Consider the following 21,225-nt stretch of genomic DNA (forward strand, 5'->3'; position numbering starts at 1 on the left):
GGGGAGAGCAATTAGGGTCACATAACAATGTATGTATAAATTTTTGTATGGGAAAAATAAATAAATAAGAAAATTCCTTTTCCAGCTCAGAAGTGAACCCCATCTACCCTCCCATTCACTCTCATTTGCGTACATGCACCCTCAAAACTACAAGTCCCATAAGGTCTGCCACTGAGGGCCACCATATTGACACACCTCAGCGCGCATGTCGGCGGGATAGCAAACGCTTGGGGAGAGGAAGCCCCGCCCCTCCACAGCCCATTGGTTGAAGGAGCCGGCGCCAGGCTCCGCGGTTGGCCACAGCGCCCGCCCGTCAGCTGCGTCGGTCGGGGTCAGAGTGCGCGGAGGTGAGTCGGTGTGTTGTGGACTCGTGGTGCTGGCTGCCGCTGTTGAGGCGGCCGGGAACGGGCGGTGGGGAGCGGGCGGAGCTGGTCCTGCGTAGGCCTGGCCAGCGCCACAGTCGGCGCAGGCCGCGCCCGTCGCCGTAAACTGCCCTGAGCGCCTGCTGAGGCCGGGGGAATCGTCGGGGCCTGCACCTGAAGGGAGCCTGCCGCGCTGGCCCCGAGGAGGGGGCGTTGCCATGGCGACAACTTCTCCCGCAGCTGACGGGGGGCGGGGGCGGCCCTGGGAAGGAGGGCTGGTCTCCTGGCCCCCTGCCCCTCCCCTTACGCTCCCCTGGACTTGGATGGGCCCGAATTGGGGGCAACACCCCGGGGTGGGTGATGCGGGAGGCCCCCCATATTGGGCCCTGGTTAATGCATGTGGGGTGAGGGTCGCGGCGCGCACAGTTTGTGTGGCCTGGGATGCTGGCTCATGTGCTCACCCTGAATGCATGATCTACTGAGTAACGTTCTAATGGAGAAGGAACAGGGTAGGGCTTTTTAAGACAAAGTGAGGTGATTAAGGAGGCTGACTTCTTACCTGAGATTACTAGGGAAGAGAGGGATTTGACCAGAGCTAGAAACCGAGCAAGGAGATAAATAGTCAATAGAACATCTCCCCTCTCCCTTCCCAACACACAGATACTCAAGGTTAGCAGTTTCCCTTTTTGTAAACGCGTAATGGTAGTGGTGATGGTAGGAGGAGTGATAAGGGGCCTGATAATGGCTAGCTTTCTGTTTGTCTTTCCTGCAAATAGTCCAGCAACAGGTGTTTTCTTAAAACAAAAAAGCACGAACTTGGATTGGGGCTTGGCTGTGAATTCTTGCAAAGTATAACTGCTCCTTGTTGATTTGGAAGATGCTGGATATAGGGCCCCACATTTGGGGTTTGGATTCTGTCCTTAGGGTGGACTTTGCAAACTGATGCTAGAGGTCTCTGGCCACTTCTATGGCATTTACTCTTGTCAGACATTTCATCAGTCTCCCTGCTGAAGGGCAGCTAAACATAAATCCTATTGGCTAAAGGCTAGACTCTATTTGAACTATATAGTAAGTTGTGATTGGCTGAATGATTTTTGATTGTAGAGTTTCTACCAGAAATTGGCTTCATCAAATTCTGCTTTATTTTGTCTGACTTTATCATACACAGCATTCTTTGTTTTAGTGGGTTCGTGAGTGGAGCTTAAGTATATTATACCTGAGTCCCCTACCATTTAAAAGCCAATTTATAAACAGGGACTTGGAGTGTGACTCCACTAATGTGTGTATCTGTGATCTTGGTTAGAAACCCACTTGGCTGCCTTTCCTCAGAGAGGTGGGGGATGGGGAAGGGAGCTGCCGGGAGGTGATTGATAAGGTTTCCTTTATGGATTCTGTGGTGCTTCACTGGAGCTCAGAGCACTTTGGCAATTTAAGCACTCCAAATTAAAAGCTCATTAACAATTCCTGCCCAAAGATCCTGTAAATAATTGGCTAGCTAGGTCATAGAGCTTGACTGAGATTTCTCCTTCCAACTTGAAATTTCCAAATAAAAGTGTTTTTATTCCCTTTCATTTTGAAAAGTGTTTTCTTTGTGGTGGGTTAAGTTGGTGAGTGGCCTTTTCCTAGAGGATCTCAGTAAACTCTTGAATGTGTAGAGTGGTAGATAGATATAGACTCGTTCCAATCCTAGATATTTCTGCAAGGGACGTTGCTAGCCTGCAAGGTCACACCTCTGCAGCCTCTAGTCCTTTGGAAGGTGTGCATTAGGTGATAAAGGGTAGATGTACATTGATGATTTGATTTAGAATTTAGTTACATTGGTTGTCTTAGAACTTGAGGCAGACCTGGAAGTATCCTGGAATGGTTCACTGGTCTACGTGACCGTTTGCAGTATGATCTGTGAGTTTGTGAACCAACCCCTCCCCACCAACCCTAGTCCAGCCTCGCTTCCCTGACTTCTGAATACTGTCAGCTTTACCAGCGCTTCCTCCTTAACTAGGGGTTGAGGTTATCCTTCATGGCCATCTTTCTCAGTCCAAGCTCAGATATTGTCAATGTTAGAGCTTCTACGAGATATGCCTCCTTAGGAAGGGAAGTATACTACTGGAGAACACAAAATGCATCATTCTAAAAAGAAATACAGTACTAGCTTCAGAAAGCTCTGTAGGGGCACTGCCCTATATAGCTGTAATGCCAGGGTAGTTTGGGTTTATAAGTTTGAGGCAGAGTGTGGTCCTTAAATTGTTTCAAATGGTAGCCCTATGGGGATTTGATCCTTGATGTTGAAATAGACTTGTTGCAGAAATCTGTATTTATCCACAGCATTGGGGCTTTCCAGCTCTCACAGAACATTCAGCATCCCCTGCTGCCAGTCTTGGCATCTTCGAAGTAAGGAGAGGTGAGAATCCTGTTGCATGGTCAAATTTGGCTTGTCTTCTTTCTTCTCTTTGGGCTTTATGGGTGGGGGCTAGGGAGCAGGTACAGATTGTACTTCTCTGTTGCTTCTACTGATAAAGCAGCATATGCTCAAAGCCTATTGAAACTCATCTAAAGTCTATAAAGTGGTGGGAGTTGGAGGTGAGGGATACAAATCCGCAAGTTCTGTCTTGATATCTTTATGAGCATCTCATGAGCACCTGCTTTTAGGTTTAGGATGGTTGAGTAGAGCTAGCGTAGTCCTTTCTTAGAAATACACATCTTAAGACTGTAGGAAGAAACACATTCATTTGGCTTTTGATAATGCATTTGACCAAGGCCTTTGGGATCTTGGTTTATTTTGGGTTATGGGTCACCTTTGGATGAATGGTTAATCCCAGCTTATCTCCATTTTGCAGGGATCAGGGGCTGTCTAAAAAGGTGGACTGCGATGATATCTAAGGGCTCTGAGGCCATTTGTTCAGTAAATAAGAGCCTACTCTGGAGCCCTGATGGCACAATGGTTAAGAGCTATGGTATGCTACGGCTGCTAACCAAAAGGGTTGGCAGTTCGAATCCACCAGCCGCTCCTTGGAAATCCTATGGGGCAGTTCTACTCTGTCCTGTACGGTGGCTGTGAGTCAGAATCGACTTGATGGCATTGAGTTTGGTTTTGGTTTGGAAGAGCCTACTAAGGGCCAGAACTTTGCTGGATGCTGGAATTGTAGTGGTGAACATGACGGCTGTCCCTGGCACCAAAGAGCTTCTAGATTCATAGGGGAAGACAGTTACAATACACTCTGAGAGTCCTATAATCAGGGAAATGTAGGTGCTTGAAGGAATACTTAGAAGGGACCCTAACCCAGACTTGTGGGCTCAAGGATGCCTTTTCAGAGGAAGTAATCTCCTCGCTTAGAATTAAATTGAGAGATGCGGGACGAAGTGTGATCACAGCCTTGTGGAGTTTGAGAAGCTGAAGTTCAGGGTGGTTGAAACAGTGTTTAATGGTCAGGGGACAGGAGAATATGGTGAGACAAGCTGGAAAGAAAGGTAAGCAGAGGCCAGGGCCTTTATAAGGTTTTAAGATTAGACTGGGTGGGACAGGGTTGGAGTGATGGATTACACCAGAGATTGGCAAACTTTTTCTGTAAAGGGCTGGATAGTAAATAGTGACTTTGCAGATCACTGTTAGAACTACTCTACTCCACTCATCTCTACTGTTGTATTATGAAAGTAGCCATAGACATTACATAAACAAATGAGCATGGCTGTGTTCCACCAAAACTTTATAAAAACAGGTGGTGGGTCGGAGTGGCCCGTGGACTGTAGTTTTCTGATCCCTGGATTAGACTATCATGAGAGCAATAATATTAAAAGGTTTTAAGCAGTGGACTGACGTTAGATTTGTGCTTCAGAAAGTTTGCTCTGATTTCAGTGTAAGAAATGGATTGGAGGGGATAATCGTGGAGAGAGAGAGACCAGTGAGGAGGCTGTGGCAGTTACATGGTCCGCATTCTTATATTTCCCCCTTTGTGGCAGTATTTTGGCCCTTAAAAATTGAGTATAACTAAATCTTTGTGTAAATGTGTATACTGATTCTCTTTACTAATTTCCTGGCCATCTACTGGAGCCTAAGGGATGCTTATCAGAATTTATTGGAGATACCGGCTCCTACTTCACAGACTGGTGAAGATGTAAGAAGAAGTTGGTGTAGAATCAAATAAAGGGGTTTGGGAACTATTTTCTATTGAAGGAATTGTGGAATAGATGGAGCCCTGAAAGAGATCTTGGTCTTGGGGCTCATAGCTTAATTCACTTGCTTTGAATTTCTTGAGTATACACATAGAGGAGGACCCATTTTCTAAGCTTTCTAGTGAATTGTCCTCATCCCATGTATGTCCTACTCAGTCTCTCCTTTCCTTGCTTGTGGCTAACTGATGACCTTTTCCTGGTTTTGAGAACATCTCCCAGTTTAGGTATGATGGTACATGTCAGGCACAGGGACCAAATAAAGTATTTATTAGTGTCCAATGAAAAGGTTAGAGCTGAAAGTCCTGTGCCTGTTCTTTCCCTTTATCTTTTTCCTCCTACAAGCCCCAGTGAACTTGCATTTCTGGATCCTATAGGTTTCTGATAACAGTATTTATGTGACCTTAGACAAGTGATGTACCTCTCTTGAGTTTTGCTTTCCTCATCTGTAAAATGGAAATAATGGAACTTCTTAGAGTTGGTTAAAGGATTTAACACTCTTAGGAGAGTGTCATGATACTCTTATTACTAACAGTATTTTACACGATAATTTTTTTAAAAATGGCTAGCAATTGGGTGAATTGGCCTTTGGCTTAGTCTGTTTTGGACCTTCTCAGTTGTCATTGTGACCATGTGATAGAAGCATAGCCCCTGGTGGTTGCAGCCAGCAGACAGGAGGAAGTTATAACAAAAGCAAGGTACTGCTCTTCATAACGGGAGATTTTCAGACAGCAGGAGTGCCATCCAGAATCCTAGAACTTTCTTCAGGGTGGACCTTAGCCCCAGCACCATCAGTGACGTGAATTGAGTGAGCAGCTTCCTGATAGAAATTCACCAAAGTATGATAATCCATTTCTCCCTGTCTCTTTGGGATGATTTTTTAGTGATGCTACCATTGTGGCCTTGCATCTTTGTAAATTGCCTCTCGAATGTTTTGTCATTACTTTTAACCACCACTCTTCGAATTAGGTCGGAGGGTCAGCATTATTGTCCCTGTTACCCATGTGAAGAAACTGAGGCCCAGGAAGGTTAAGTGCATTCCCTGAGGTCATGCTGTGAGGTGCTGTCAGAGCTGGAGCAGATTTGCCTCCAGATGAAATTGTATTAGTTTATTGCTGTGATTTCTCTTCCCTTGAGTGAGAGATGAATAGTCATTGCAGAACTGTAGTCTGATGCATGTCTTGTCCAGATGTGTTAGCCTTAATTTGGGTCCGACTTTATCCACTTGGTCCTGTTGGGTTTTAACTGATCACTGCTAGGACCAGGGCTGTTTGGGAAGCAGATTCCCTTTGGGTCATTGTTTTTAGCCTGTCCTCCTTTGGGGACATTCCTGGGGGAGCCTTGGGTTACGAGGGATTGCTTTGATATGTTCAAAATTGTGCCTTGTGCCCCACAGCTACAGGTAAAATCAAAAGGCAGATAATTTATGGGAGTGTCAGAGCTGGCCGCTGGCACCTCAGGAGGCCATTAGTATGCCTGTTCAGACCCTCTGTGTCCTTGCAATTGATTCCTCTTTGCATGAGCCTGATTTGGGAAGCTGTAGATCTGTGGGTAGTGATTGGATGTGACAGTCCAAACACCGGTCCCTAAATTAATCCTTTTAATAGTATTCTGGCACCAAGGTAATTCTCTCTCGCTCTCTAAACTGGGGAGGACACGATGGGGTGGGCTAGGAGGAAGGAGAGACAGAAAAAAAGGAAGGGGAAAGAAAAAGAATCTTTGCTTGGTGCTTAGGGCTCTGCTCTGTTCTGGAATGTTCTGATTCCAGAGCACTTAGCATCATGACTTTGGGCATACTAATTCATTCAGCAAACATTTACTCACATTTACTTTGTGCCTGGTCCTGTGCTGGATGCTGGGGATACAGAAATGAATAAAACATGGTCCTTGTCCTTAAGTATCTGTGTTCAGCTCAGTGTTTCTCAAGACTTTTAAAACTCATGCACCATTTATATAGAAAGACAAGCCTCATGCTCTTCTTTAATGTTATTTGAAATTTCAAAGTGCATTAAAGGGTCTGACAAAAAACAAGTCGAAGAAATTATCATACCAGATACCCACATATACCTGCTACCTTACACCCTCCCCTAAACCAAAAAGAAAAACCAAACCCATTGCCACTGAGTCGATTCCAACTTATAGTGACCCTATGAGGCAGAGTAGAAGTGCCTGTAGGGTTTCCAAGGAATGGGTGGTGGATTCAAGCTGCCAACCTTTTGGTTAGCGGCCGAGCTCTTAACCACTGTGCTACCACGGCTCCCCTAGCTCCCTGAAAATTACTGGTAATAGAAACAGATACCTAAAAATCTTACAATAAAGTGTGATAAAAGTTATGAAATAGGAATAAATTGTGCTACTGGAGCACTCTTAAGCAATTAATTTTGTTAGGGGGTGCCAGAGAAAGCAACTAAAAAGAAGAGATTTGAGCTGAGCTGAGCTGGATTTTGAAGAAGGAGTGATAATTTGCCTAGTAAAAAATAGAGGAAGTAGATTCCAAAACAGAGGGAGTAGCGTTTGCCAAGGCCCAGATTTGTAAAGGGAAACGTCATATTTGGAGACCTGAACAAGAGCTGGTTGTAACTCTGTCTCCTAGTTTCTCCACTCTGTAAAATGGGAGGATTAATTCCTCCAGAATTGTGTTTGGCCGGACGGAGGCTTTGCGTTCCTTGTGCTGCAGTTGTGTTAATCCAAGGCACCACACCCTGTTGCTCCTTTTTGTGCCCAGGGTACAATTTGTTGTTCTTTTTAAGATATAAAAAGAAAATTATGTAATATTAAAAAAAAAGATAATTATGAAAACAAATTTGGATGATTTAAACAAACCTAATTATTGCTTATGGTTGAGTTGTGTAGTCACACTTTACCTCCAAAGAAAAGCAGAAGTTGATAATGTGTTGTTAGCCCTATGGCTGATCGGGGGCATCAGTCAAGTGGGAAAATGTGGACCATTAGGCTTGGGAGAGGAGAGCAGGGCCCTGAAGCTGAGCACCTCAGAGTCTTAGTTTCTTCATATGCAAAATAGCAATACTGTTACTAATTTTGCTTGATAGTTGGGAGGATTAAATGAGATAAAATATGATGTCACCAATACAGTGCCTGGTTTATAGTAGATTTTCAGAATATGAGTTTCAATTTCTTCTTTCTCATTTATTAACAAGAGCTCTCATTTATTGAGCACTTACTACGTGCCAGGTATTATGCAAATCACTTTATATACATCATATGATTGAATTGTATAACCCCCAAAGAGGTATTATTTTTATGGCTATTATTACAAAAAATACATGGTGGAGTCAGGATTTAGACCCAGGTTTGTCTAATATGGGTGTTTAACAACTGGATTGTATGACTCCTTGCTTTTATGTCCGTTCTCCATCTTGGAAGGAGGGGTATAGGAGGTGCTTGAGTAGTTCTGGGTACCTCTCCTCTAGGGTCAGGTGCTGTCCATAAGTGTGGGAGGAAGTGCTTAAAGGGATGAGGGTACTATACCCTTTCCTCCCTCCATCTCTAGCCTGTTATGATGTCTTAGGATACAAGCCTTTGCCCACTGTAGTGTGCGATGGGATTGCATCTCACTTGCGGAACTTTGCAAAGAGACGACTCCCAGCTTTGGCCCAGCAAGAAGTTTGCCTAAGCTACTGAGCGTGGCTAATGGGTTCACAAACAGCAGGCAAATCACAATCACTTCTTCGTATGTGCCCTCTTGAGCTTCTGAGACTGGCCAGTGGAAGGGAAGAGCAAGCCTGCTATGGCCTGCAATGTTGCATTCAAATTTGATGTCCTGAAGGCGTTTAGTGACTTTAGCCCTGCTGATGGTTTGGGATTAGCAGCTGCTTCTGATGTTGAGAGAGCTCTCTAGCCCTATCCTAGAAGAAGTAGTGGCTATTCCTGCAGGCCAGGGCAGTAACATGTTTAGAGAGGAGGGGAGTGCTTTATTGGGGGTGAGGACCCAGCTTTAGAGTTCCTGCTTCCATTCCACTTTTGGGCCATTGGGAGGTCATGTTTGTTTTGTCTTCAGCAGAGGACTCTCATCTTCAGCAGAGGTCCAGGCCTCTTGAGACTGCAGAAAGCTTAGGGGATGAATGGTAAGGCCTGTTCTTTGTGTTGGAGCAGTGGGCAGAGGCCCTGGCCTGGGATTTGGGAGCCTGAGGTTCTAGTTTTACTCTGACTTGCTATGTGAACCTTGGGCAGGTCCCTTTCTCTTTCTGGACCTCCTTTTCCTTGGCTGGCTGGACTATGTTACCTCTGAGTTTTTCATCTTTTGACAGTCTGTGATTTTCACAGAAAGTGCTCTGGCAGTAAGAATGCGTTCATTAGACTGAAGATTATGACTTTTGAAGGCATGCAGTTTATATTTTTCTCTGGCACTATTTTTAGCTGCCTAAGATGAAACCTGTGTCTGAGCGAGTTCCAGACAGGTGTTACTGTGTTCTTTGTTGTTGCCTCTGTGGCTCGAGTGCTGAGGACTTCTGATACTGTAGATCAAGTTGGAACAGGGACTTGCCCCAGGACTAGGAGCTGAGGAAGCCACAGCTGTAGTGGTCTCAGGTGCTTCCAGTCAGCTAGACTCAGAACCTGCTTGTGGTGCGTTGGAGTTTCTCTGGAATGTACCCCTCCCTGCCCAGGCTGGCTTTTAATGGAATGGATTCAACCCAGGGATGGTACAAACCCACACCCTCCCTCAGAGACTCCAAGTATGTGTCGTTGGGGAGGTGGGGTGGGAGTAGACCACATATTTCATGATGGGCTTCTCTTGTTTTCCCATCCCCCAGGCTCCCCTGGCCTGTGTATGTGCATATTAAAGGATAGCCCCCTCCCTTCGCCTCCCTTCCCCCATCCAGTAATGGAAGGCTATAAAATGTCTATTTACCCAAGACACCAGAATGACTCCTCTGTGGTTCCACTAATCTGGTGATTTGGTGCTTCTTTGGTCTCTCAGGTAAATACAGATTGAGTCTTTTTATAAAGGCATATTATTTCCCTCATTAAATGTGTGTTTTGGCACTCGCGTTATTTACCTGATAGACAGTAATGGCTGCAGAGGAGCCATTGCTGTCTGTTGTGTAAATACTCTGCACAGAGACCATCCTCCTGGGGCTGTGGCTCAGGCCTGTTTCTCCAAACTGGCCTGGCATCATGGCAGTCCCTCTTTACCCCTCTCTTGTCTCTCTTGGGAGGCTGGTCCCTTCATTTTGAGGAGGGAATCATTCATTTTCCTCCTTGCCATAGGCAACTTACTACCTTTATTTTGCTAGGAGAAGGGAAAGGATGCCTGAGAAGAAATGTGTATAAATCTTGGTCTTTGATGAGAGATGTTGTTAGCTGCCGTGGAGTCAGCGCCCAACTTGTGGTAACCCTATGCAAACAGGTTCAGACCCTTGTGATCCATAGGGTTTTCATTGGCTGATTTTTTGAAAGTAGATTGCCAGGCCTTTAGTCTGGAAGTGCCTTTGAAAACTGTTCAGTATCATAGCAACATGGAAACCTCTCCTGACAGATGGGTGGTGGCTGCACTGAGGTGGATTGGCCGGGAATTGAACCTGGGTCTCCCGCGTGGAAGGTGAGAATTCCATCACTGAACCACCACTGCAGAAATACATAGGCTCATAAACTGTTCCTTTTGAGTTCTGTCCCTCAGCTAGCTACTCAAAGCTCCAATTGATGTTACAGACTTATATTTTGCAAACTTGTGACCAAAGTAAAAAGACATCAATAGGAAAGGGAAATCCTAGGGGGTAACAAGGGCAGGTGGGGCGCCCCTGCAGGGAGTGCAGGGGTGTTTCTTGAGAAGGCTCTAAAGGTGGCAGGAGTGCCCATCCAGGGGGGGCACTGAGTGGTGGTCTTTTATTGGAGACTTAGCTGGATAGAGGAGACTGTTTGGGCTGAGAGATGCTTTGAGTGTTGGCTTTTACCAGCCTTCTTGCCAGAAGAGAGCATGCAGTCTACCTTCCTTGAGCAGTGTGGGGAGATTGCACCCTCACATACTGTTTTTTCTGTTTTTTTTTTTTTTTTAATCACATTGCACATGGATATTTAAAAATAATTTTTTAGAAATTTGAAACAGTCCAGTTTACATAAAAGCTGGAAGTACAGTACAAAGAATTTTTTTCCTGAACTGTTTGAGAGTTAAGTTGCCAACCTAATGCACCATCACCCCTGAATACTTTGACTGTATATTCTACAAACAAGAACATTTTCCTACTTAATCACAATACAGCTATCAAAATGAGGAAATTAACAGTGATACGTTATCTCCATCTAATCCTTAAATCCCATTCAAGTTTTGCTGGTTGTCTCAGTAATGTCCTTTGTAGCAAAAGGATCCACTTCAAAATAATGCCATTACATTTAGTTATTAAGTCTCCAGTCTCCTTTTAAGGAGCAATCAACTCGACAGTGATGGGTTTTTGGTGGCAGAGTGGTTAAGAGCTCAGCTGCTAACCAAAAGGTTGAAGGTTCAAATCTACAAGCGGCTCCTTGGAAACCCTATGGGGTAATTCTACTCTGTCCTGTAGGGTCGCTATAAGTCAGAATTGACTCAATGGCAATGGGTTGGGTTTGGTTTTGTGTGGTGCAACTTTTAAGCACTTGGCTGCGAACCAGAAGGTTGGTAGTTCAAACCCACCCAGCAGTTCCACGGGAGAAAGACTTGGCAATCTGCTCCCGAAAAGAAAAACCCTATGGGGCAGTTCTACTTTGTCACATGGGGTTACTATGACTTGAAATCGACTCGACGGCACCTGACAACAACAGTCTCTAAAAGTTTTTAAGACTTTCCTCGTTAAACGTTCCTGAATGTTTATGACCTTGAGACTTTTGACGATGACAAGCTTGTTATTGTGTAGACTGTCCCTCAGTTAGAGTTTGTCAGATATTTTCTCATGTTTATATTGAGATTATGCATCTTTGATAGGAATATCACAGAAGCGATGCTTTGTTTTTCTCATTGCATCCCATCAGGTGGTGCATGATCTTGATTTATCCCGTTATTGATGATCATTTTGATCACGTGATTAAGGTGGTGTCTGCCAGGCTTCTCCATTATGAATATCCACCCCTTCATCGTATATAATAAGCATTTTGTGGGGTGATACTTTGAAACTATGTAGATGTTCCTCATCAAACTTTAATTTTATTATTTATTTATTTAACTCTTCATGGACTCCTGGTTTCCTTTTATTCAGTGCATTGTAATCCATTACAATCATTATTTATCGTGATGTTAAAATTGTTCCCTGTGTGGCCAGTGGGGGTCCCTTCTAGCTGGCTTCTGTGTCCTTTCGACATGTTCCCATCATTCTTTGAGCACTTCCTTGCTTTCTGGCACAAAATGTTCCGGGCTCACTTTATACTTTCCTTGCCACAGCTCTGGAATGAGCCCTTTCTCCAAGGAGCCTTGGTTCTTTTTAGTGGAGGAAGAATGTTTAGAAGGCCAGATCTAGGTCCTAGGTGTGCTCATTGCTGTTGGAGTGTTGTGCTGTCAGACCTCTTAGTAGATAGAACTAGAAAATATATATGCTTGTGTGCATTTATTTGCATATAAATATATACATGATATCGATACATTTGCATCTATATTTCTGTATCTTATCTGTATCAGAAACTGTGAGTTCACACTGTTACCTCCACTTCCAATCCAACAGCATAGGGTTCATTCTAATTTTCTCCCTTTTCATATATTAACTCCTTTCCCTGACAGTGAGAAACCTGTTTCCTATTGTCTTTAATATATCTACTTCTTTGATCAGTCCCCTTGTATGTAAACTAATCTCCCATTGCTACTGCTGCCCTTTTCTCCCATGGGTGCCTTTTTACCCTGCTTATGACTCCCCATGTTAGACTGCCTCCATATGGATGCCCTCATCATTCCCAGTTGGTTTCTGACGTGCCTCCCCGCTTCTGCATGGATGCCCTCCTCTCCCTGCTTGGACTCTTAATACTCCCCCTTCTGGTTCCCCCCCAATCCAACTGGTGTAGACACCTGTCTTGGTCTTCTGCACCTGATGGCTTTAGTTTTGAATTGGTCAGGAAGGGAAGAGGAAGAGCTGCCCTCTGTTTCTTGACTTGAGCTGAACTTTGTTGTTAGAAGTAAGAGATGTATAGAACCCAGTTGCTGACATCTGGAAGGCTTGTCTCCTAATGTCTACTCTCAAGACTTCCTACAGGAGGGACTTTTTGATGTGGATGAAATCAAGTGAGAAAGTGAGGCCTGCAAGAAAGAGGAGCTCTGGTCAAGAATGTGTTGTCCATGGGAGGGGATGGGGTATAAATAGTATGCTATATGGGAGGTCCAGAGCATTCTAGGGATGCTCTGAGGCTGGTTTATGAATTAACTGGATTTGTAGGCCCAGAGTATGGGAATCCAGGCTTGGTCAGATGGGCCTAGCCAATAATAGTAAGCTAATACTTATTGAGCAATGCCAGACACTGCTGTAAGTGCTTCACATGTGTCATCTCATTTCACTCTCAAGGAATAGGTACTATCATTATTGTCATTTTATAGGTGAGGAATTGAGAAACAGAGCTTGCCCACAGTACCATGGCTAATAACTGGCAATATTCCAGGATTCAGACCTCCTTAATCATGGTGCTTAATTGCCTGTAGTATTTGGCAGATGGGGTCTGGTTGACTGTATATACTATATATACTGTATACATGCATTGGAGAACATTAAAACCTTCAAAAGCCCTTGTGTGTTAACTAGGATGGGAAATCTGCGCAGGCTGGTTTCCCCCATTCAGCAGGGCTTCCACTGCTGTTCAGGAGTGGGTGATATGAAGAGTTACTTTGGATTCAGGCTTTCAAAGGGGTATTGGCACTTTACCTTTCCAAGGGATTCCATGGTGAAACTCAAGCCAGCCTTTGCCTACCCTGGGCTGAGGAATTTTAGCTGCATTTCTGGAGAGGTTATAAAGCTGTGTGAAAACAATTGCTGCACTTGTGTAGGATCCATGAAGAACTTAAAATACTTTTTGGCCTTAAAGCCACTGAATCTCCATAGAATCTCACTATAAAAAAAACAAAACAAAAACCAAACCTGTTGCCGTTGAGTCAATTCTGAGTCATAGTGACCCTATAGGGCAGAGTAGAGCTGCCCCATAGGTTTCCAAGGAGCGGCTGATGGATTCAAACTGCTGACCTTTTGGTTAGTATCCGAGCTCTTAACTACTACACCACCAGGGCTCCGAATCACACTATAAACCAAAAAATCAAACCCATTGCTGTTGAGTTGATTCCGACTCATATCGACCCTATAGGACGGAGTAGAACTGTGCCCCATAGGGTTTCCAAGGAGCAGCTGGTGGATTCGAACTGCTGACTTTTGGTTAGCAGCCGAGCTCTTAACCTGTAGGGACAGGGAAATTGAGGCCCTGCGATAGCATATAGCCTAAGTTATTGCTGTTCACTCAGTGAGTCATGAAGAGCTGGGAAGAGAAGTGATTCTTGTTCTTGCTCATGTCTGCTCAGCTAGTAGTGACCTCACTGCCTTGGAATATGCTGTGGGCTTCACAGGGTGCTGTTTCCTCTACCTTACGCTGAGGGAGCTGGGTGCCCACGTGCAGCCATTCAGAGGCAAGCTTTTGCCTCTGTTGTAATGGGGCTTTGGAAGGCATAAACTTTAGCCATTTCTGTTTTGAGCACCGAGATTTCTTGTTTGACTTTGAGGATTAAAAAAAAAACAAACCAAACCCACTGCTGTTGAGTTGATTCCGACTCCTAGTGACCCCATAGGATTTCCAAGGCTGTAAATCTCTTCGGAAGCAGACTGCCACATCTTTCTCCCACAGAGTCACTGGTGATTTCGAACTGCCGACCTTTCGGTTAACAGTCAGGCACCTTAACCACTGCGCCACTGTGGCTCCTTTTGAGGATTAAAGTTTAGGGAAATTTGAGTGTTGTGTATAAAAGGGGAAACATGCAAAATTTCTGCTTTATTCCTATATTTTTTTTAGGAAACTTGAGTTATTTGTGAGTAAAACTTTAGACTTTGATTTTATTATTTCGTTAGCCCTCTGAGGAGCAGACATTCTACAAATTTAGAGGGAAAACTGTTAAAGGAAAAGTGATTCAAACTTTTTTTTGCACATGTTCACCCAGAAGACTTTACTAGACTTTTAGCAATGCGTGCATTACTGCCACATCTGGGTTTTCTCTTTTTCTTCCCTATTTAAAAAAGTCCCGCAATCATCCAGGGCCTTTAGTGGAGAGTGAGCCTAAAGGCAGCAAATGGGACAGCCTAAGGCTGTTACCAGCTGTGCTCTCCAGGCATTGTTCATTCCCCCAGGGTGCAACTCACTAGCGTGGGGGTTGGGGAGCCACCAGAATATACTGAACAAACTTCCCTGTGATTGACTTAGTTCTGTTTCATGTTGGGGGAGGAGGGTATGTGGAGATGTCAAGGTACAGACAGGAAAGCCAGGGGCACATGGCTCATAAAGGAGGAGCTGAAGAGAGAGCCGTGGGCATTTTCCACTGTTAAGTCTGAGTTTACTTAGCTCCCGGGATTGATTGTCTAACTGGGTCACCTCTTGCTACTTTGGGACCCTTAACTGTTGCCACCTGAAAAGTGACCACAGAATTTCTTTCTTTTGAACTTGAAAGCGCCACTTAAAGATGAAGGCCAGTTGCATGTTGTTTTGAGAATAATCGGGGAGACTCAGAGCTTTAATAATGCTGCAGGTGCCGGCATTAGGGTATTGAACTTCAGTAATGAATACTGTGATTTAGAAAAGGGGCCCAGAAACTGGGCAGTGGTTCATGTTGCGTGATTATTCCTGAAGACTGGGTGGAACAGGGCCACAGTGGGAGGGGAGTAACTCAGGCTCTGTTTTTTTTTTTTGTTTTTTTTTGTTTTTTTTAACTTTCCTCCCCTAAGTTTTAGATGCTTCTGGATGTTCAATGCTAGCACCTTTACAGACTGGAGCAGCTCGATTTTCTTCATATTTACTTTCAAGAGCAAGAAAAGTGCTGGGCTCCCACTTATTTTCTCCCTGTGGTGTTCCGGAGTTCTGCTCCATATCCACCAGAAAGCTGGCGGCCCACGGCTTTGGCGCATCCATGGCAGCAATGGTGTCCTTCCCTCCCCAGAGGTATCACTACTTTTTAGTGCTGGACTTTGAGGCCACGTGTGACAAGCCACAGATCCATCCTCAGGTAACTGCTGTATCATTGATTGAGAAAAGGTGGGGTGGGCAAGAAGGGAGGGAGGATAATCTTGCTTCCTGGGACCCAGAGGAGTTTTCTCATGTCTTCCTAGCTTTTTCCTACTCATCTGGAGGTCCTGCCTAGGAAGCAGAACTTGGTTCAGGCATGCTAGGGTAAGGTAGACCCGAGAAGTGGTCTCTTTGGAGAACTGGGCATATTTTTTTCTCTCTGGTCTCAGCTTTTGCTGTCAAAATATTTTCTTCTCTCCCATCCTTCCTCTCTTTTTTTCCCTCTTCTCCTTTCTTCTTTGCTGCTGCTGCTTTTTTTTTACGGAGTTCTGTGGTAGCCAGCTCTAAGATGGCCCGCAATGATCTCTGCTTCCTGGTATTTATGCCCGTCGTAGTCACCTCCCACACTGAATCAGAGCTAGCCATGTATGACCAGTAGAATATAGTGGAAGAGTCAGTGTGTGACTTCTGAGGCTAAGTCATAAAAGGCATTGCAATCCGCCTTCGTCTTTTGGATTACTTGCTGTGGGAGAAGCCAGCCGCCATGCTATGTATGAGAACACCTAAGCAGCCCCATGGACAGGCACATGGAACTGGGCCTTCTGGCCCAAAACTAGTGCCGTCCTGCCAGCCATCTGAGCTATCTTGGAAGTGAATCCTCCAGTCCCATTCAAGCCTTCAGATACCTGCAGCCTCAGCGGACATCTGACTTCAACCTCAAAAGAGACCCAGAGCCAAAACTAGCTAGCCCAGCCACTCCTGAATTCCTGACTCACAGAAACCGTGAGAGATAATAAATGATTATGTTTTAAGCCACTCAGTTTTGGGATGATTTGTCATATAGCATTAGACACCCTGAACAAGTACCGTTGTTGGTCCCTTGGAAAGGAAAATTTCTTTGCTTGCTTTTTTTTCTTAGTCACCAACTGTGTTCAGAGACCCTGTACCTTTTAAGATAGTGCCACTAGGAAGCCTGGACCAGCAACAATGAGGCACATAGGCCACCGTGCTAGGTGATATTAGAGTGCTTGGTGTTTGCTTTAGGGGAATGTTTGGGATCTGATGTGGCAGTTCATTGTTGTATGCCTGACTCTAGGTCTGTACTCTTCCCTGTGGGGCAGGGTTAGCAGGTGTGTAACTTCGGGATACATAGATGTTGCTCTGGGAGCAACTTTCAATTGACAGTAAGCAGAAGAGGTTGAAGACGGCCTCTGCATCAGGCACTGAGAGGCAGGGAGGAGTGGGGCTAATTCAAAGATAAAAGACTCGTTTCTCATGGTTGGTTTTTTCCAGAAAGGGGTCTGTCTTTAGAATGGTAGTTTATTTTACATAAAGCAGACACTCCAACCCCTTTACATTTCCCTTTCTCCTCTGCTCTTTCCTGTTCTCCCTTAAAGTAATGGTCTGCCTTTAGGGCATTGGAATCAGGTCTGCTGAGGCTTGGGAAGACAGCAGCCAGATAAGGAGAATGTTCTAAGGGAAGGAACTTTGAATGAAAAGGAATGCTGCTTGTGAGCTACCTTAGCCACCCTTACTTTCTCTGTCTCTTGCTCCTGCCCTTGCTGTAGAGTCTTCTCTGTCTTCCAAAACTGCTGGAGTTTCTCCTTGCATGGTGGGTATGCCTGGGCTGTGGGTTGGGAACTTTGGTTGTATAGATTCTCCCAGAGTGGGAATCAGGGATCCATATCTTAAAATGCCATATTATTTTCCTACTGATGTAGATTTCGTTTGCTGAGTAAGCCCTAATGGGACCTAAGTCTAAAACTCAACACATCGCTGTTGCTTATGATTCATCCCTCTTCTGAACACTCATGATCACTTGGCATCTCCCTTATGGCATTTACTACTTTGCCTCCTGGCACGTGCCTATGTATGTTTTCTTACCTTTTCAGTTAGATTATAAGCTCAGATAATTATGTAGGTCTGTTCTCTTGTCCTACAGAGGGTCCTCCTATTGTTCTGAGGCTTTAGCCTGACACATGTCCCAATTTAGTCTTTCTGTTAATGTCACCTTTCATCTCTCCTTCAAGGACATTTTTTTTTTCCCCCCAATGCTTAAGACATAATGCATTACAGATTTAAATCACTTCTATCACCAACTTCCCTCCCAGATCTAGGCACCAAGGCCCTCTAGACCCAGGCTGCAATAGGGCTTCGTGCTGTTTCTGAGGATATGTGCTTGAGTAAAGATTATCTCCAGAATCAATGAACCCTGATGATGTGATTCCAAGGGCACTTAAGGAATTGGCTGCCCTGGTTCATTATTAGCAAAGCATTAGCTGTTACTTTAAAGAACTCAGGAAGAAGCATTTGCCGTCTTGCTTATCTTTAAAAGGGGAATACGAATGATCTTGGAAATTATAGACCCCTTAGTTTACTGTGATTCCAGAGAAGATACTTGACCTGATCGTCAGATAATCAATCAGCAAACAGCTAGAAGAGCGTAGGGTACTGAGTAATAACTTACATGGGTTTGTGAAGAAGAGCAAATCCTGTCAGATCAATCTAACTTCTTGCTGTGACATAGTGATGGATTTGAGTGGGTCTAAGCCAAGTGATAAATGTAATGCATCTCGACTTCATTAAGCCTCCACAATGCTGTGATCAACAGGTAGGAAAGTGAGTTTGGGGCTAGGCATCTATGTTGGATTGCCCATCTGACCACCCTCAGGAAAGGGATGGGCAGATCAGGAGTGACTTGAGACTTGTTAGTGGCAACTTAAAGCTTCCTCCTCCTCTTCCCCCACCTCTTTTTTTTCTTCTTTAAAGTTTGCAGATAGCAAGATCCTGGTAGAATTCAGAGAAAGCTTGGAATATGGATTGGAGAAGTCATCAGTTGCAGATAGGACAGTAACCTTCCACTGAGACCATCATAGGTCAGATCTTCATTAGAGCCCCTATGTTTTGGTATTTTGGTCAAGAAGGGAAGAAAGAAAATTGGAAAAGCTCAGGATAGTAGCAATAAAAACGATTAGAAGCACAAAGATAGGATTTGGAGATAAAGAAGAGAGCTAAGTAAGTTCATGTGGAAAGTAGTTGTTCCAAACAAAAAAACCCGCTGCCATCAAGTCGATTCCAACTCATAGCGACCCTATAGGACAGAGCCCCATAGGGTTTCTGAGGAGTGGCTGGTGGATCTAACTGCCAGCATTTTGGTTAGCAGCCATAGCTCTTAACCAGTACACCACAAGGGCTCCTAATTGTTCCAAGGAGTATGATAATAGCTTGCTTTTCATTTTACTAAGGACAAAAAAAGAAGTGAATTAAAATTGAAGTAGGAAAGATTGAGATTTAGGGTGAGAATGAATTTCAGAAGAGACAGTAAAAGGGCTAGAATATGGTATACAAGTTATGTTAGCCTTCCCAATTGTTCTCAGAATGGCTTGATGGCCGTCCATTTAGCAGAGATTATGGGTAAGGTCTGCATGCCTCCTAGGGGTAGATTTGGGATTGTGAATTAGAATCATACCAGCTCCCATTGTCCTGGCTTCCAGGAGCTTTCCATACTCAGAGGCCTCCACATAGTACACTTCTGATTCTTACGGGAGTGTGTCATATTCCTCAGGTGTGTAGAGACAGAAACTAGTTTCTGGCCAGGGCCTATCTGAAGGCTTGGCATGGGGCCTCTCGTCTGTCTTTGGTTTTCAGAAGTCCCTGAGTCAGCTTATTAGGACTGTCCTAAAGGAATGCCATCATGAAAAACTAACAGGTGTAGCTCTGTTTGTACTTGGGTAAGTAATGCTATTGGTTATAAACACAGTAAAACATCTGGTATTTTCCATTTGTCATCTTCTTGCTGTTTATTTTTGTACTTTGTTCAGCTAGGTGAAACTGGAGTGATCGGTTTGCCAGTACTAGGCTTTCGTGTTCTGGTTTTTTACATTTATTAGATTGTTTTACATGTTTTGATTCAGATTAACATGATAGGTATTGGTTGACTATGAGACTCTTTCATTTGAAAACATTTTTCACTTAAACGTTAATTTAGGTGGTTTAATGTTTTAGGGGCTCTAGATTTGAGTACTATGATTTCTTTCTTGTTTTAGGAATTAATTGTGACCTAATATAGAAGTAGATCTTCCCTGGTCTAGGAGAATGTGGCTTCTCTGTCCTCACTAGTAGGAGTTCATGTTGCTCATTTTGGTGTGGCTGTGCATCGAATGATGGCATTGTGACCCTGAGGCCCAAAGAGCAGCCTGAAAGCTTTGGTGGGATCTTTAATTGTGCATCTTTAACCTTGGGGCAAGTTCTCCACCTCACTGTTCAGAAGAGACAAAAGCAAATGTAAGTGAGGAAAATGAGGTGTAGGCCACAGTACATGGGGAGGAGGACATAACCTCAGCTGTCTGGGATGGCCAGGGAGGGGGCAGCCCATCTCTCCCCGTTTGGGGAGCTGATGGCCCAGCTGCCGCCTCCCTCCCTCCCTGGGTTCTCTCAGGCCATCCATCAGGCTCCTGGGTGTAGTCTTTTTCTCACTGCTTTGCAGCAGCCCTACCGACTGTTTTCCTTCTCATCTGTATTCAAGTGCCCATAACTTCGGAGAAAAATGACCTTTGGGGTTGAGATTTTCTAGTGTTTGGCCTTTGTCCATGGGGACTTTTTTTTTCCTTTAGGAAACCTTGAAGAGACTCCATCTGCATTTTGAGTTAGAACTATGAGTAAAGGAGTTTCTCTTTTGTAGAAAATTGTCCAGATGCAAAGTTATTTTTGCAGGGTGAGGTGGAGAGAAGATTGATGGTCACGGAGGAGAAGGAAGAATATAGAAGAGAGGCATTTGGGAGATTTCAGTATGACCTAGAGCTGCTGGTACATCAGTATTAGTCTTTTGTGAGAGAGGGATTTTAGAAAAATTTATAGGAAATTGGTTAAGATCCCTACAAATCAAACTACACTGATACCTTTCTTCTGTATTCAAGGCTGAAAGGCGGGACCCCCCCCTTTCCCCCAATTCAGACATATTGCTCTTTGCTCCGTATTCAGTTCTTTTCCTTCTCTCTGTTCTTGGTTCCTGCAGTCTCCAAGTGGGCAGTTGCTGCAGTCTAAGTGGATGGGAAGGCATTTCTTTAGGGAAAGACTCCACCCTTCTCTCCCCACTTGTCTGGGCATTTTAGCACAAGTTCCTAGTTGTTGAATGATGGTGCCTCTGCCTGTGGCCCCCGTCAGCCTGTACTTTGTACAGACAGGCGAAGGCACTGACGCTATTCTTCTAAACTAGGAAATGAAATGCAAAACCGACGTTAATGTAACATTATGGTTGAGATTAAATGCACCAAAATCAGGAAATTCAAACTTATGCTTCCCACAGCAACTATAACTCAGCCTCATCTGGCGTGTGTAGTATTTTGTGTTAGTGCGGATGGTGTTATATGCTAAGACATTAAAGTTAACACCATAAGCAGAGCACAAAATGCTTGAGGGGGCTGAGTTATGATGACTGCGTGAGCCGTAAGTGTTCTTGCACAGGCTCCCAACTTCTGGAATAATTTTTCCCCTGCCCATCAGACCAGTTATTGCCTTTCTTTTTAGTTATATCTCTTCATTAACA

The 21,225-nt window shown here is 44.4% G+C and overlaps 1 protein-coding gene across 6 annotated transcripts in view; it reads left to right on the forward strand.

Moving 5' to 3' along the window:
• Positions 1 to 327: 327 nt before the first annotated feature.
• Positions 328 to 21,225, forward strand: part of ERI3 (ERI1 exoribonuclease family member 3) — a 147,567-nt gene continuing 126,669 nt past the window's right edge. The window contains exons 1-3 of one of the 6 annotated variants that reach the window (XM_004371816.2): positions 328 to 715; positions 2,685 to 2,760; positions 15,404 to 15,681. In XM_004371816.2, coding sequence (XP_004371873.1) covers positions 581 to 715; positions 2,685 to 2,760; positions 15,404 to 15,681 — 489 coding nt within the window. In that variant the 5' untranslated portion in view covers positions 328 to 580. The remainder of the gene's footprint in view (positions 716 to 2,684; positions 2,761 to 15,403; positions 15,682 to 21,225) is intronic. The other 5 variants (XM_012554286.1, XM_023727132.1, XM_012554285.1 and 2 more) reach the window with 5 other exon arrangements.

The sequence above is a fragment of the Trichechus manatus genome, unplaced genomic scaffold, assembly GCF_000243295.1.
Source record: "Trichechus manatus latirostris isolate Lorelei unplaced genomic scaffold, TriManLat1.0 scaffold00015, whole genome shotgun sequence".
Lineage (NCBI taxonomy): Eukaryota > Metazoa > Chordata > Mammalia > Sirenia > Trichechidae > Trichechus > Trichechus manatus.